Here is an 18,387-nt window from a genome sequence, read left to right on the forward strand (position 1 = left end):
AGACAGTGCTCAGTAGTTTATAAAGCCCCTCTACCTACATCATCTGAGTCTCTAAACGCTCTCTGAAAGTGGGCAGACAGGGATGATGATAATCTTTTATAAAAAGAAATCCAACATTCAGAAAGTTCAAGAGACTTGCCCCAGGTCCCCCAGCCAGTCATTGGTGGAGCTGGGAATGGAAAACTCCTATGACTGAGTCCTGGCTTCTCACCTCCCAGACCCATCCAGGGCTATCAGACTGAGTCCATCCCTTCCTGGGTACAGAGGCTTTCTGTCGCCGGGCCTGAGTTCATTCCCACGGCTGGCTGCCAGCCAGCTTCTTGCACACCTCTGCCAGCCCACATGAAGATGAGGATGACACATTGCCATTCTGCACAGACTAAACCAACCAACATACACAGATTAAACCAACACAAAAGACCTTTCTTCAAAAACCTATATTCTGCTTGGCAAGGTATCGAATAGCCAGTTCCTGACAGTGCTGGGTGGTGCCAAGGGTTTGCCTCAAATCATCAGACATAAGAATCTGAAAGAGAGGAGGGTTGGCGGGAGAGCCAGACTCTCGGGAGCGGACTGCTGGGACGTGTGGCCATACAGTGAGCACTGGCTTGTGACGGCCTTGCAGCCGGCTGTCTTCTGAGTTTTGAGTGCCTGCAAAGCTGGTCTTATACTTTTGAAACAAATGCTATCGTGTATAATATACTTACAATGTTAATCCTTGGTATAAGCTGAACGGTCTTTCCCAACACTTAAATTTAAAACAGAAAAAGAGGAAAGTGGAGGTGGGGTACTGAGTAGTCATAAGTCTGGTCTAGAAACGCAGTGGGCCTAGGGAGAGTGTGTAGATTTCACATCTGTAAAAGGATAACTGCTGTGTGTATTTTACAGGATCCAAGGAGAGTGGCTAGGAAGGCCTGTGGAGAGTCCATCCTGTTGTACAAATGGAAAATAGCTGGCCTCACCTCACCCAGAGGGCCCCTTTCCTGCAACTGTGACTACCTGGAATTCAGCCCAGAACCAGGAAGTGAGCAAGCAGGCCTCTGAGCAGACAAATTAGTCTATTCATCAAATGTTTACTGAGCATCTACTCTGGCCAAGTGCGGTACAAGGCACCTGGAATGGGGTAGTGACAAGTCAGACATCCCTGCCTTCAACAGTGCCCGGTCTTTCCACGAAATCCATGTCAATCACTCACAAGAAAGTTCTATAAGCTCCAGTTCAGTCTACCAATTCACGTTTCAGAAGCAAGTCTAATAAAAGTGGTTTTCTGGCCTAGGATAGTTGGAGTCAGCAAATTAGGAGACTTCTGGAGTTAGGTACACTGACAACAGGAAGAAGCATCAGCTGACACTAATAAGTGAAGAGGTGGGAATTAAAATTATTTTGAGCAGAAATGAAATTTCAAAAAGTTGCCTAGAACCACTCAGTAGAAGACTAAATATCCCTACTCTTTTCAGTTGGTTTTGAGAACATTACCATATGGTAGTAAAGTATCTTATTAATTATCACCCATTACCTTTACTTAGTACTCTACACTTTAAATATTTGCTTCCACACACATGGTAATCCTCATGTGCCTAACACTATAGTAGATATTTATTTTAAGAAAACATATAACGTATTAAGTATAGTTTAAGTTTAAGAAGGAAGGAAACTAATATTGTCTAAAAAAATTAAAAAAAATTTTTTTAATGTTTATTTATTTTTGAGAGAGACAGAGACAGAATGCGAGTGGGTTAGGGCAGAGACAGAGGGAGACACAGAATCAGAAGCAGGCTCCAGGCTCCGAGCTGTTAGCTTAGCACAGAGCCTGACGCGGGGCTTGAACTCATGAGCCGTGAGATCATGACCTGAGCCGAAGTCGGACGCTCAACCGACTGAGCCACGCAGGTGCCCCTTGTCTAAAACATTTTTTAATGTTTATTTTTGAGAGAGAGAGACAAGAACAGAGTGCAAGCTGGGGAGGGGCAGAGAGAGAGGGAGATACAGAATCCAAAGCAGGTTCTGGATTCTGAGCTGTCAGTGCAGAGCCTGATGTGGGGCTTGAACTCATGAACTGTGAGATCATGACCTGAGCTAAAGTTGGACACTTAACCGACTGAGCCACCAGGTGCCCCAGGAAACTATAATATTTAAAATATGATCACAAATAGTTCACGTTAAATACATATCATGTTTTAAAGGTAACTTTGGTCATCTGCAAAGTTCACTTATATGGGAACAGCTCATTCCCTGACAATACCATAACTATGATACTAAATAACAACAATAAGCTAGAAAAAGGTTCTGTAGCAGTTTCTTGCCTAAGTAGGCAAGTATGTATGGGTGTGTCTACCTGTCAATCATAGATACAACCATGGTGTATTATCATAAAATTTTCAGCTCTCTAGAAATCATGTATCTTCAAGGAAACAAAACAGAAAATGGTCAAGTTCAGTTTTACCTACTTATCCTCTGAATCCTGCTGATTTTGCTAAGATCTAAGAGTGATCCTGAATTTCCCCCTTATTTAGGAGGAATTTCATCAGTGGTTTTAGAAAGCTCTGCATTTTTTTTTTCTCAGAATGCCAGCTGGCAAGTTTCTAAATACGTTTGTCCTCAGGACCCCAGCCCTATGTCTGCCATGGACCAAAAGACAGAACCACGCACATAGCCCTGCTTGGCTCCACACATATGAACACCTGTTTAGGCAAAGAAAGACAGATGTGAATCCCCAGTTTTCAACAGTCTTAAGGCTTTAAACTCTGTAGGGACAGGGGCTATGTCCCTTTTATTTACTGCTATATTCCTAATATCTGGCATGGTGCCTAGCACAGTGCATGGTGAACAACAGGTGCTTAGTAAGTATTAGGGGAATGAATGAATGAGCTTTGGTTCCTAAACCCAGCTCCAGGGGGCCTATACCTACCCTATCAGGGCCTTGGGCCTACTCAGGCCAGGGCCTTCAAGGTCCTTAGGGGACACCATCTTTGGATATGCAAGAATAGCCGACTGGGTATTTTGGCCAGCACCCTATGGAATTCACCAGCCTCTTGGCACAACAGTACAGACAGCAGGGGCGGGGTGGGTCAGGGGCAGCCTCTTTCAGCAAGTGTTGTGAGCTGGTCTGTTAAACCTAAGGTCCAACCAGTTGTGTCAGTGTGGTAGGGTGAGTGGAGTATAAAGTAGCACAGATGTGTGTACAAACAGTTAAATCTCACTGAGGCAAATTCTTAATGCCTAAGAATTCTTGTTTTGCTTTTCTCATTTTCTTGTCAGAGAGACAAGATATCCTCAACAGAGGGGCAAAAATAGGTGTCTAGACATCTAAATTCATTAAAAGAGACAGCAGAGAGAATCTGTAAATCATCGGAACAAAGACTATTTTTTCTAGCAGGACCAAAACAAAGGAGTTGTTACATTCCTCTCCATAAAACTGGTCCTGCTACAATGCTGGGGTGAAGAGGCAGCAGCAACGGTGGCCAGGCCAAGCCTCTCTGTCCACATCACTCTTGACCAGTCTTATCAGACCCAAAGCCCAGGCCCAGGACAGAAACAACAGGACAGGAGGGGCCTTGAAGCCAGTGACCTCTATGAATCATATAAAGAAAATGTCATGCCCCCAACACACACACCTTATTTCTCTCATCTGATGCCTTGCGGGTAGAGTAGGGAGGGTGTAGAAGTGGCTTTATTTAAATAACATGGGAGAAAAATTTGGAGAGTCTGTCCACATACATAAGCAAATCAAATTCCGAGCAGAGAAACACATAGAATCCCTTGGTTAGCACTGCACATAAGTTTCTCTCTCCTCCCAAACTTGCTTCTGCCATAAAATAGATTTCTAGGCTGAGATTAAATGCGGAGATCTTGGCAGACTGTGTGGGAGGTAGGCCCTTTAAGCACTAGCCTTCTTTCCTGGTGGTCCCAGGGATTCATTGCTGTCAAGCCCCAGCACAGTGTCAAAGGAGGAAGGAGAGAGAGGGAAGAAGGGAAAAAGGGAGGAAAGCAGCCAGGGTCAGGAGGACTAACTAAAGCCAGTAGTTGGGGGTGTGGCCTCTCACAAGCTTTGGAGAGCAGGTGATCCTCCAGAAACAAGGGTCTCCTCATGTAGTAAGGGGTGAGTGGCTGTCCTACTGTGTCCCTCCAGGGAAACTGAGTGAGAAGCAAGTGAGTGCCTTGTTTGTTCTCTGCTTCCTTAGGGAAATAGGTTACCACCAGCAAAGGGATGCAAAAGAGGCGTCTGGGCAGACTGCTTCCTCAAACATCATTGTGCTCCTATAGGTTAGAATGATGCTTCAGAACCAGGGGCCTCTGTTCAATTCTTGGGCTCCAGTAGGAAAGTTCTTAACGCCTACCTTCCTATTTTGCACATACTGAAGTGACTTTGAGACATACTTTGAACATATCTCCTGCTAGTAATATTTAGGGGCTTCTCATTATTTCCTAGAGGTGAAAATTCCCAAGTTCCTGATCTAGCACATAACGTCCCTTCAAGACCTGGGCCTGGCCTGCTTGTTTACTCTTAGCTCTTATTCCTTCCCTTCCTCCTAAGCTCTGGTCAGAATGAGCAGCTTGCTGTTCCCTGAACCTGCCAGGCTATTTTACATCCCTGTACCTCTGCTTATGGTCTTTCCTATGCCTTGAAGGTCTTTTTTACCTTGCTTCCCAGTAAATTATCTGTTCTACTTTTTTTAAAAATTTTTTAAATTTTATTTTCAAGAGCAAGAGAGACAGAGCATGATCAGGAAAGGGCAGAGAGAGAGGGAGACACAGAATCCAAAGCAGGCTCCAGGCTCCGAGCTTGTCTGCACAGAGCCTGACATGGGGCTCAAACCCACGAACTGTGAGATCATGACCTGAGCTGAAGGAGGACGCTCGACTGACTGAGCCACCCAGGCACCCCTGTTCTACTTTCAGATATCAGCCAAAGCGCCACCTCCACCATGAACGACCTCTAAGAGGAACCTCTAGCATAGATCCACATTTGTTTATGGTCTTCCCTTCCCTTCCCTCCCAGAATGTCAGCAACTTGAGGGCAGGGGCTTTGTCTATGTTGTTTCCCACTGGATCCTGGGTGTCTGGAACAGTGTCTGGACCACTGCAGGTACTGGTTAAGTGTTTGCTGAAGGAAGGATTGAGTCTCTGCACTGACAGCACTGCTCCTAGGCTGTGGGTTCCACAGGACAAGATCTAGATTGTATTCATTTCCGCGTCTCCCAGCACGTGATTTGATGGAGGCTGGGCATTTAGCAAAAGTGGATATATGAGAGAAGGAATGAGTGATGAATGCTCATATGGACACAAAGCTCACAGTACTGGCATTTCCCCAAGAATAAGTCACCTCCAGCATTCTGTTCTGTGTTAGAGCTTCTTTTTCCTTCTTTTATGTTGTCTATTCTGTGAGAAGAGTTACCTTTCAAATAAGGCATGTTCTAAATTCCCTTCAAACACATTTGCAGCACAAGAAGTTTGGGCTAGATTATCTCAAACACTTGGCTCACCCTTAAAGTCACGGATTGTATAATCTATCAGGGACTATACCCAGATTTTAATTTTAATTTATGTTTGAGAAAGAACCTTGTCTAAAGAGCACAGACCTTGTAAATGACACAGACTCATCATCATACATTCGAGGGACTATTTTATTTTGGGTTTTCTGTTTACTTGCATTACCTGTGTGCCATCTACCATAGAGTGGGGAAAGGGGGAGTGAGTGGGAAGGCTAGTCGCAGAAAGCCTTAGATAATATGTCAGAAGGCTTGATTCCAGTGATTTTGAGCTCAAGTCCTACTCCTCTTTGGCAATGAGGGGAGTTGGACTAAATGGTCTCTAAAGGCCTGTGAACTTGCAGAAATAATATAATCCTGTGCTATGAGCATTCACATACATAAGCACCTTATGCTGCCTATACTCACACAGATATTACATTTAAATGTGGTTTAAAAAAAGCTTATTGTTTTTCTTAAGAATGAATAAAAGAATCATCATACAAAACATGTTGCCCACAAATTCTCAACGTAGCTATTCTGATTTTCTAAAGTCACTTCTTTAAGAAAAGAGAACTTATAATTACACACATGCTCACAGACACACATAATACTGGAAAGATTATGTCCATCACAGACCAACAGGATGTGTGTGTGTGTGTGTGGGGGGGGGGGTGGGTAGGGAGGTGGGTGGGTAATGCATTTAATGATGCCTTAAAACACAAATACTCCAAGTGGGCTTTGGACCATTCCTGGGAGGAGAGCTTTGGGTCAAACCTTGGGTGGTGTGAGAACAGCAGGGTTAATAAATGCAGAGCACAGGCTGATAGATTTTCTGGTCACATCCTATCAGCAGTCAGAGAGCATGGATGCATTCCATGGAGCATTTATGGGCTCACCAGCACCAGTCTATGACAATTTTATTTAATCATAAAAATATAATAGTAGTCAAATCTTTTTGTAGTTTCAGTTTACTGCTTTCTCGAGTGAAATAAATGGTCTCTCAGATTTCTTTTGCTTTCATCTCCCTGCTCTAAGTACAGTAGGATAAGGTTCCAATTAAGACCCATTAAATGTTCACAGTGATTCATGTGAGCCATTTTCCAGTTTCTTTTCCTAACACAATCTCAGTGTACCTCTGAGTGATCTCTGTGGTGTGTTTTCAGTTTAGCAGTTGCCTGTACAAAAAAGAATGATCTGGGTGTGAGGTCTTCCTTCATCCTTACTTTTCCAATGCAAAGTGGTGAGTGGAGATTCTCCTTCACTGCTGTCCAGACAAGCATATGTTTGTCACCTGCCAGGTATGTCCAGCTGCATGAGGCATGCACCTTAGGAAGGGGACTGGCAGCTGGATAGAGCCAGACTGACCCTCCCAGTCACTGCCCCTTGGCAGCTACACCAGAGTAGTGCACGGAGTGGCAGCCCAGAGGCATCTGCAAGTGGACCCCTGGTGCATCTACCTCTTTTGGGTCCACAGAGGAACCCTGTAGGCAGCGGACACGCAGAGCTTTCTGCAGCTTCTTCATGGGTGGGGAAACACACCCCGACAGCAGAGACGGCCTATCCAAGCTGATATCATGTGTCAGGGCTTACCGAGGGCACACTCCTGGGCTTCTCCCACTAAGAGCAGGGAATCAGGAAGCAGACAATGATCACTTCAATAACATCACAGTCAACATCTGTTCCAGCCCAGGGAATGTGCTAATCACAATGTGCATGGCCTAATTTAATTTGCACAACAAGGCTGTGATGTTATTGATGGCTTCCCTAGTTTACAGGTGAGGAAACTGGCACCAGAAAGGTAAGTGGTCTGTCCAGGATCACAGAGCTGGTAAGTGGGAGAGTTGGGATCAGAACTTAGGTTGCCAGGCTCCAGAGCCCATGATCCTCTCAACAAGCTATAAAAATGTACTAGTGATGCCTTGAAGCAGAGGACAGCCATGGGCTGCTGCTCTGACAGGGCTCTCACACACCGGGTTCTCTGACAAGGTGTGCAGCATCTGACGGCCCACTAAAGCTACATATTCTCAAAGGAACTACATGTGAAGAAATTTAAGATAAACATTTAAAGAGGCCCTTAGGAAATGTTATTAAATTGAATGATATGGTGGTTTGGGGGTCTTTAAGTATAGATTTTCCTGCAGTGTGCTTTCTTAGAGTGGGCCATAACTGTTGAAAATCTTTTTTTTTTTAAGAAGAATTTATTTTTTTAAATTTATTTTGATTTTGAGAGAGAGAGATAGAGAGCAAGTGGCAGAGGGGCAGAGAGAGAGGGAGGGAGGGAGGAAGGGGGAGAGAGAGAGAGAGGGAGAGAGAGAGAGAGAGAGAGAGAGAGAGAGAATGAGAATATCTCAAGAAGGCTCCATGCCGTCAGCACAGAGCCAAACTTGGGGCTTGAACTCACAAACAGTGAGATCATGACCTGAACTGAAATCAGAAGTCAGATGCTTAACCAACAGACACACCCAGGCGCCCCAAAAACCTTTTTTAAAAAACAAATCCTAAGTCAGAGTAGATTTGTCATGACAATGGCACCAAGTTGGTGAGCAAAGACCCCACAGGCATAGCTGAGAGTCAAATCTGAGACCTGAGTGATCAGGATGACATTTACTCTTCAAAACAACCCTGTGAGTTAGCACTTGTTGTCTCTCTGCTATAGTCAGTGAAAGCGACCTTCACGACAGCCTGCCTCTGTTTACCACCCAATGGAAATGAGGGGCTAGGATGTGATCCACCCCCAAAGCTTTTCTCTCACACACCACTGTGTTCTCAAGCACAATATTTGCCAAACCTTTAAACACGCAGTTTCCTTTGGATGTCAAAACTACTGGCTCCAGCAAAAACAAAACAAAGCCATTTCTTTTAGAACAGATTTGAAGATAAGTAACCCATAGTGCCAAAGAAATGGCTCTTAAATTTTTAGCTAGAAGTGAGTTCAGGAGGTTTGGTCAGTAAAATAGAAGTGTTGTATCTTTCAAAATCTGAGATCATTTTAACCTTTTGTGCAGTATTATGCCTAAGGAGAAATGTATCATCTCAACACCCAGTCATTCAATCAACAAACGTTTATTAGGTAATCGCTATGTGCCAGGCACCGCTGCAGGCACTGGAGACAAGACTCTGCTCTCAAGGTGCTTACATTCTAGTGGGATGCTGTGGGGGTGGGAGTGCGGAGACAGACAAAAGAAATACATGGTGAGAAGTAATAAGTGTGTGAAGAAAATAAAGCAAGGTAAAGGGGAAACAGTGACCATGAGGCTTATGTAACTGTTTTAGATACTGTGGTCAGAGAAGGCCTGATAACATGATATCTGAGGAAAAAGTTTGGAAGCCTCTCCAAACCATGTTGCTTTCTGAGGGTAAGTATTCTAGTAGAAAGCACTTAGAACAAAGGCTTGAGGTGTGTCTGTGGAACAGCAAGGAGACCAGCTGTGGCTAGAGTGGAATATTTGTGATTACTATACTTAGAAATGAAAATGATTAAATCTATCTTTTTATGTTGGTCTGGCCATGACTTCACACTCCATCCTCTATCAGAGTAGGAGGGGCCCTTCAAATCACCCTTTTTTACAGACAGGAAACTGAAGCCCAGAGGGCAGTGACTTGCCCAGGGTCAGTCAGCTCTGCAGCTGTAGAAGGATCTAGCAGTCCTGACTGCTGCACCAGCATTTGTTCCATGGTGGTGGGCTTTTTGCGACTAATGAGGGTCTTAATAAAATTTCCTATCTCAGGAGTGGTGTTTTCTTTGTGATTACACATTAATCCTTTTTTTTTTTTTAAAAATTTATTTATTCTGAGAAAGAGTGTTGTGTGTATGAGCTGGGAAGGGGCAGAGAGAGAGGGAGGGAGGGAATCCCGAGGGAGATTAGAATCTGTACTGTTGGGGCAGAGCCTGATGCGGGGCTCATACTCATGAACTGTGAGATAATGACCTGAGCTGAAATCAAGAGTTGGATGCCCAACTGACTGAGCCAACTAGGCGCTCCACTGCACATTAATTCTTTATAATCTACCTCAGTGATTTATGAAAAAAGTTCCTCTGTGACTGAAGACCAAGGCAGGCCCAGAAAAATTAGAATAATCACTGGTCAGGAGTTAAACTCTGGATAAAATATCCCTTTGGCATCATTTTCTTATGCATGTTTGACGTCCCAATAGAAGACGTTCAAGGGAGCAAGGATGACTGAGGTTTGTGCACACAGCTGCCCTGACAGTATTCATCCTGTTCAGCGGGTCTGGGTTTGGGTACCTTGGGAAGAGGGTGTTGACGGTTTTCTTGGCTTCCTCTTGTGTGTCTTCCATGGCTCTGCCTAGTCTTGGGATGGAACTGAGAGGAATGATTAACTTCATGCCACCTTGCAGTTAAACTAGCCCTCAGAATGACCCTACTCATGCCCCTGGTCTCATAGTCACTGCTGAAGGGCCTTCGTGGGATCCCAACTTTTCATAGTCCAACTGGGATAAAGCTATGGCTAGCTTCCAACTTCAAAGTTTTACTGTTAGATTTCACGACAGTTATTTTACTGCAATGTTCCGGATCTGAGTCCCTCAAAAATGAGAACCTGAGGAAACTGGCAAAGGAAGGATAGTTTATCTGTACAATCCTGTTTGTTTCAGATCACTACGTAAGAATTAGGAGTTTAGCCTACTGCTGAATCAGGTGTATTATTCAGCGTCATGAAGGTGATGATGACAGGGCAAGCAGGGGTAGCAACAGCTACCTTTCATGAGCATTCACTAGGAGTCAGGCTCGGCATTCAGTAACTTGCCTGAAGTCATAGTGCTGGCATAGAGCAGAATAGGGATTTCTAAGCCAGCTGACTTCAGAGCCTATGCTCTTATCCTCTAGGACATCTGACTTGTAGAACCAGTGGAGAGCTAATTCAAAACTTTAGCTGCAGACTGATTCAAGATGTGAATCCATTCGGGTGCCACCCTCACTACTGCTGCATTGACCACAGACGGGAGGATCTGTGGGAACTGCAAGAGTTCAGGATCAGGAAGCCATTCCAATCACAGGGGGAAGAATGTTTCTTTCTCAGTTCAGTACAAGTATCCGTGGCCAGTGTTCATGCTGAGTGGTGGAAGTGCAGGCTCCTTGGTGGGACTGCCTTCAACTCCAGTTGATCTGGTAATGGGGCTAGGAGTTCCCTACAACCTCTCAGGTGGTTTATGTGCTATGAGCATGTGGTAGTTCCAACTACCCTTGCATGGGAAAATTCATCCAAAGAGATGACCGAAGTAAAAGGTGTCTTTTATGCGGATTCTGTGAAATTGGTGACTTAATACAATCAGCCCAAAGTGCTAACTGGCAAATTTCTCCATCGTAATACTAGCTGGGTCACTCACTAGAAGTGTTAAATGTTTAGGCAGAAGTTAAGTTTAATTAGGAAAGTGTTGTTCTCTTTTTGGTGAAAAATCCCACATTTTTCTTTGGTATTGTAATAGAAAGAGAGTAACTGCCAAATGGTTATATTGTTGAAATTGTTAAGCTTTCCTTAGACGTGATACATTTTCATTTTATGAAAGGAACTGTATCTGTCACATAAAGAAAGATAATGCAGAAAGGTGAATGTTTGTGTGACAGCTGAAGAACGAGCTGCCAACACTGGGAGAATAGAAAGTCCTCAAACGCTGGAGACTCTGCCCTGAGCCCACCACAGCAGACCCCATTCATGGACTCGCACGGGCCGGGGGAGTTTACCAAATGGGTGTGACCTAGGACCATCTGCCTTTGAGAAAAACAAAGAGTGAAGTTAAGAATGTTTGAGTAGGAATTAGGTCCCTTCTCAAAGTTCTAAAGGCTGAACTGGGGCTTTGGAAAACTGCCACTCTTAAGACATCAGTCTGCTTTCCTCAGCTGCAGATGGTATACAGCTAGGAAAGTGCCCTGTTTTTGTTTGCAGGGAAATGCCTGAGGTGAGTACAATAGATACATTTCAGATATGTTTAGTCAACCAACGTTTAGGTTTTCTTACTAAGTCATCAAATTACAAAAGACCTGGGAAATGCATGTCACCCAGCTCAGGGTGAATCTAGTTTCAAAAGGTTCACTGTCCAGCCTTACTCGTCCGTTCCGATTCCCCAGAAGCATTCAAGAGCTTTTGGTCCAGTGCAGGGCAGATGATTAAATGATTTGCAAGGACTTCTCTACCGAGAAGCTGGATGGGGGAGGGTGGGCCACAGGGATCCTTCCTTTCAACTGCCACAAGAGACTCTGGTTCTGATAGCTGGGATCTATGGGGTCTTTCCAAATGAAAAAGTCACTAACTAAAATGAATATGCAAAGGTGCTTATTCCCAATACGGTAATATGCAGGCAGTCAAATAATCTGTCATTCGAGTTAATTTAATTATCAGACCACATTTAATTATTCAATATAAAATGTAAATAAAGTGAAGGGCTGACAGCACATACTAATTATGTTCATTACAATAATTAGATGGGAAGGGATTTAGAAAGAGTCATGAAATTGCCATAAAATACAAGGAAGTTTTTGATTAAAAAAAAACATTTTAATTAGAAACTGCAACCCGATAGAAAACATGATTGGGTCCATCAAGAATAGGGTATTATTTTTATTATCCAGGTTTCTTCCCTGAAGTCATCTTTGGTATCAGGGGGGCTGTCTTTGCAGTTAATAGACTAAATGGTGGCAAATAAAAAGTGCCAATCCTTTATGCAAAGCAGTTACCTAATAAAACAGGCTTAGGCTGCAGCAGGAGTTCAAAATCTCCTGTCTTTTAAAGACACAAGCTGTTTCCCCAGGAGAAAATAAAGGATCCACTGTGCACAAACAGGCCCTGCAAATTAACATGACTGACTAATGATACGGAAGCATTAAATGAATTGAGCATCATAATTTTTCCTCTGAAATTCCTCTGATTTAGAGAATGTGGCATCAGGTTAAGTACATTCACTTTCATAAGAACAGAGGTGGAAAGGGCAGGAACTTGACTGCAAGTTGTGAGTTGGGTGTGCCAGTTCTTGGCTTGGCAATTCCTTTCCTCCCTCTGAGCCTCAGTTTTTCCACCTGTAATATGAGGCAGCCGGGCTAGATATTTCAGAGCCTTTCCAGGTGACGATTCCATGAATCTATGACCTTAAAGGATGAGACCTTAAAGCTGAATTTACCACATCCCCTAGGCAACCACTCATTTGGCAAATTACTGGGGAGATTAGAAAGGGAATTTAGTAAAACAAGTTTTTAGAATGAAATAAACAATCAGCTGTTTAGTTACAGAAAACTCCCTAATTCTACTGGGATATGAGCAGTTATCCTCTTAGTAAGCTTGGGGTTATTTCTCCCCTCCCTAGCCCCTGCCATGCAGCTGGATGGCATGGAGCCCAGCCATGAGCTGGTGAGTGCAGCTCACCCTTTGATGTGGGTGAAACAACTGTAGCTAGAGATGGCTTCACAGAGCAAGGCACCTGACATCTCACCTGTAAGTCTCTGCTTACTGGTTTTGTCAATGGAGCTCCTCTATTAATATGGGGAGCCAGGGTATATGCAGCTTTTAAGGGTTCACTGCCATGGAGTGGACAGGCAGCTAATGAAGCCATCTGGTGCTGACAGGATCCAGAGTAGGGCAAGGAGCATCTGAAAAACCACAAAATGGCTTGGAGTCCTCATGAGATCAGAATGCTCGTCCATCTGTGGTTCTAATCTTACCCTTTAAAATATCACAGACTCCTAGAACTCACAAGGGAGGTCATCTAGAACAATCCACTTCCTTTTTTAAAAAGCATTTTTTATTGTGGTAAAATATATATAACAGAAAACCTACCATTTTAACCATTTTTAAGCCTGCAATTCAGTGGCATTAAGTACATTCACAATATTGTGCACTATCACCACCGTCATTTCCAGAACCAGTATACCTCTTTGTATAGTCAAACATCCTCAAGCCTCAAGAGGGAAAATGATTTAAGATCACACAGCTTGTGGCAGAGTAGGGGTTAGAACCCAGGCCTTCTTTTGCTAGACTGTGTTCAATTTTGTGTTCATAAAACACGCTCATTTATACCATCCCAGGACCTAAAGTTTTCTTTGTATCTTTGTATTTCTTTGTACCATTTCAGGGGACTTATAACCTCTTCAAATCCCGATCCCTTACCTGTATGTGAGGCAGAACTACATCCTGATGTACTTACGTCCTCACTGAAGTGCTAATGAGGTCCAAAAGACACCAGATGGGAAAAACGGTGTCAACGATTTTACAAATATCAGGGGTTATGCTTAGAAACCACATCTCCATAAGATGCAGTGTCTCAGTATTTGACACTTACTATAAGTCTATTGATTTCTGATTTCTCCTCTACTTTTTATCACATTCTTTCTTCTCATAGATTGTTGCTTTTCATTAATTGCCTTGGGGATGAACTGACTTCTCTGATCTTGCCTCAAATCAGAAGTGGATGTCCAGTTTAATATTCAATCTTTCTGGGAGGCTAGGTGTCAAAATAGAAGATCTGGCTTTTTTCTCTTTTCTAATTTCTTTCTCTTAGTGAGCTCACTTCTCAACAATGATCTCCAAATGCTGCTGTGTCTTCTTCCCCAGATGACAAGCCATAGTGCACTTGTCTCCTGCTTGTGCTGCCTGGTGCTCTCTCTGCCCTTTTAGTCTATTTCCGCTTGCCCCAACGTGCCCAGTCACTGCTCTGTCATGGCATCTCCAAATGCCAGTTCCCCTGACCCCATTTCCCATTCACTCTGGTGAGCCCACAGATACTTAGGAGGTGTGCTTTATCTGTAGGAAAGGATCAGTCTGTGACCTGATTGGCAGAAAAACTCTCTGAAATCCCACACAATTCTGAGTTCAGCAAATTCATTACAACAGAGTTGGCTTAAGCAAAAAGTTTCAAACCATCTCCGAATGCGGATATGGTGAAGGAGCTTATCTCTTGCCGTAGAACTGTAACACAGCAAAATACTCTCACATCCACAGATGACCTCTTTACAAGTCCAGTAGATAGTGTCATGATACATAATAAACAACTTAAGTATAAAACAGGAAATTGGAGGTGCCTGGGTGGCTCAGTCGGTTAACTGTCCAACTCTTCATCTCAGCTCAGGTCATGATCTCACAGTTTCATGAGTTTGAGCCTTACATCAGGCTCTGTGCTGACAGCATGGAGCCTGCCTGGGATTCTCTCTCCCCTCTCTGCCCCTCCCCCAAATAAATAAACATTAAAAAATTAAAAAAAAAACCAGGAAATTAGTTGTAAACCACAGGCTGTCTACACAGGATAGAGCCCTGCAGCCAAAACGATATTCACAACAGGTGTGTCAACTATACTTCAATATAGATATTCACAAAGAATGGTTTTGATACACAGACAGTGCCTGACTGATGGTTCGACTTATGATTTTTGAATTTTATGAAAGTGATACACATTCAGTAGAAACAGTACTTTGAATTTTTATCTTTTCCCAGGCTACTGATAAGATACTCTCTGGTGATGCTGGGTGGCGGCAGCTCCCAGCTGGCCCCCAGTCAGCCACGCGATCATGAGGGTAAACAACTGATCCACTTAACAACCATTCCCTACCCAGAAACCATTGGGTTTTTCACTTTCACTGCAGTATTCAATGAACTAAATGAGATATTCAACACTGTACTAGAAGACAGGCTTTGTGTTAGACGATTTTACCCAACTGTAGGTTAATGTAAGTATTCCGAGCATCCTGAGAGTAGGCTAGGTGTATTAAGTGCGCTTTCCACTTAAGATATTTTCAACTTCTGATGGGTTTATTGGGGCATAACCCCAGTGTAAGTAAAGGAAGACCTGTAATGTTAAGTGTATAAAGTAGGATATAACAGTATGTATGTACAGTATGATCTCAGCTACGTAAAATATTCATGGAAGGGTGGGGACGTGAAACAGGTGAAGGTGGTCATAGGGTACAAACTTGTAGTTCTAAGATAAATATGTTCTGGGGATGTAGTGTACAGCATGTTGACTAGTACTGTATCACACATACATTTAAAAGTTGCTAAGATCGTGCATCTTAAAAGTTCTTACCATATGAGAAAAAAATTTGTAACTATGTGAAGTGATGGATGTTAACTAAACTTACTGTGGTATTAATCTTGTATAATATGCACATACCAAATTATCACTTTGTACACTAAAACTGATACAAAGCTGTATGTCAGTTATATCTCAATAAAACTGGAAAAAGTATTCAGAATAAGGACTGTAAGGGAACTTGCCAAAATGCTAACAGTGGCTATCTCAGATGGTGAGAGCAGCTGGTAAGAGACTTATGAACCTGCTGGGCCTGGAAAGGACAATGCATCGCTACCTGGGGGGTGTTAGCAAGGGGAAAGCACTTCCAGAATGTTCCCATGGTGGGAGGGGGAGGTGAAAAAGATCTGTTCTCCTGGCACCAGTGTCTGGAAAAGAGGAACTTTTCTATAAATGACACTTGTTCTGGTCCACATTTTCTATATTTTAACTATGGAATTCTTTCCAGAATGGACTGCATGCTCCTCAACCTTCTTCAAAGGGAATGCAAAGAACATACATTTTGCCTCCATGCTCATTCAAGGTTAGCACTGGGGACATCCAGATCTTCTCGGAAATAAATACAGGGTTTAGTGTTCCTTTCATCCAGATGGCTGTGGTTTCTGAGTTCTCGGCCCTACCTTATTTTTATTTTTTCTTTCCCCGCTCTCACCTTGAACTTGGCTTTGTCACTATAACCAACTCCTGTCCTTCTCCTGCCCTGGTCTAGTTTGCTGCAGGCTAATAAACCGTTGTTAGAGATGTGCCTAAAATAAAACTTATTAAGCTTGAAGTGAGGGTTAATGGTTGTCCAGAAGCCTTTTTCTCAGCTATAATCCATACAGTTGAGGTTGCAGAAGGTTTTAGATAAATGAGGCTATCAGGAACTACTACTATTTGATGTGTTAGTTATGCCATTACTCTGGTTTTAAAAATGAAGAGAAATAAGGTGCTCATCATCATTATTATTATTTTACGAAATCAGTAACAGTTTTCCCAAGTTCGTAGAGTAGCAGAACCCTATTTACAAATGAAATCTTGCTTGGAAACCACATAATCCAAACAGTTAAAAATAAAACTACTCTGAGTGACTCAAGCGGAAGAAGCCCAAGTCCTGCTTTCTCAGGCCCCCCTCCAACACCACCTAGCACCCCCTAAGCAACTAGAAGCCAAGTGCCAAGAGTGGCTTCAGAAAGCACCCGACTCTAATGCTACGTGCAAAATGACCCGAACTGAAAGATGCACTCTACCTCATCACAATGAAACAAATATATGGACAGAACATCAGAACCTCTGTGGTAAGGGAGTAGATGCTTCTGTGTACTGAATATTTTATTGAAAAAATTTTATTTTTATAACTCTAAGAGGAAGCCTTAGTGCTCATCTAGTGCTGATCAAATCTCTTTGGGTAGAATAAGGCAGAGAGGTGTCCTTGGAGTCTGGTTAAAGGGCCTCACGCAGGACAGATGGGTTCCAGCAGGCTAGCCTGCCTTTTCTCAATCCAATACCTCACACTCTCAGTGTTGGGGGAGCTGCCTGAGGAACTGTCCAGGGCCTCTTACCTGGTTATCTGGGTGGTTGACAGTGAAGTAGCCCACACAGACGATGACCTCATGAAGGAGGCTTTCACAGGAGACTTGGCTGCAGTGGCCCAGTAGAGAGCTGGCGATATGCCGGAATGCAAGGGACAAGCCCTCTGCCCCTACAATAGACTGACAAAGACAAGGAGCAGTTAGAACTCCCCATCCCAGGGACAGGCAGGGCTGCAAATCACAAAGCAAGACTGGACCCTGTGCACTTTCTGCCATGGTGCCGGAAAAACATAGGAAATTTCTAGAGCACTATGCTTGACAGTTCAGTTTAGAGATTCTTGCTCTAATAAGTGACCATAATCAATGTAACATTTAACCTGAAAAGAGACATGGAGAAATACTCTTACTTTGTGGATCAAGACATACTATCCACCTAAAGCATAGTTGTTTATTCCATTTGTAAGAAGTTATTTTTTCCCATGGTACAAATAGTCTCATTGTAGAAAATGTGGAAAAATATAAAAATGCTAAAATTCTCCTGTGAATCTCCTGTTACCATTTAGCTAACTTCTAATACTTTTCTTTTTCTGAAGGAGAAAATATTTTCTTGAACACCGGGGTAAAAATACAATTCTAATTATTTACTTATGTTCAAACAGGAAAGCAATATAAATAACAACTGGTTATTATTCAAATAAACAGCCCTATAAACCCAATGTTCCCAAAAGAATGTAAAAAAACACAACACCCTGACCCCCCAAAAAAAACAAACGATGAAGCCCCCTCAACTATGAGGTTTCTGGGATCCTTTCCCCAGACAGGCAAAGGGCTGTTGTTGGTGGGCGATGCAGGAGGAGAGCCTGGGTCTGTCTGTGCAGCCTGAAGCTTCTATTTAATAAACATGTCAAACAGACAGAGCGACAGGAGGGCAAAGGGGAGAGGCGAAGCCTACAGAATACACTCGCAGCCGACACTGGAATGAAGCACCACTGCTGGCCTGTGGGGAAAGGCAGCGTTTTAAACTCATCTCTTCATTTGAGGTCTTGGTGGCCTTGAACCAGGTCAGATACATAGCAGCTTAGAAGTTTCAGTGAATTCACTTTGCCTAACAGTGGTGAAACACAGTCCTGTTAGTGAGTATTGTGGAAATAAAATTACTGCTAAATTTTAAGAGTGCCTTCTGTCTCAGTTTCATTGCCCTGAGACAAAATGTTTTTCAAGCCCCAAAGAGGTTCAGGAGAGCTCTGCTCCTTTAAATCAAGTAGTGACACCTTCTCAGCTCAGCCCTTATTTAATTAGTTGTGTCCAGCATGCTGTGACCCAGTGCCCTCTGTTTAACCTTCACTGATAAGAGCAGGTCAAGGGGCATGTAAGTT

The 18,387-nt window shown here is 43.2% G+C and overlaps 1 protein-coding gene across 7 annotated transcripts in view; it reads right to left on the reverse strand.

Moving 5' to 3' along the window:
- Window positions 1-18,387, reverse strand: part of SCAPER (S-phase cyclin A associated protein in the ER) — a 532,470-nt gene that overhangs the window by 14,415 nt on the left and 499,668 nt on the right. For all 7 annotated transcript variants that reach the window (XM_047863178.1, XM_047863179.1, XM_047863174.1 and 4 more), the window contains one exon: window positions 17,042-17,191. In XM_047863178.1, the coding sequence (XP_047719134.1) occupies window positions 17,042-17,191 (150 nt within the window). The remainder of the gene's footprint in view (window positions 1-17,041; window positions 17,192-18,387) is intronic.

Source organism: Prionailurus viverrinus, chromosome B3, assembly GCF_022837055.1.
Source record: "Prionailurus viverrinus isolate Anna chromosome B3, UM_Priviv_1.0, whole genome shotgun sequence".
Lineage (NCBI taxonomy): Eukaryota > Metazoa > Chordata > Mammalia > Carnivora > Felidae > Prionailurus > Prionailurus viverrinus.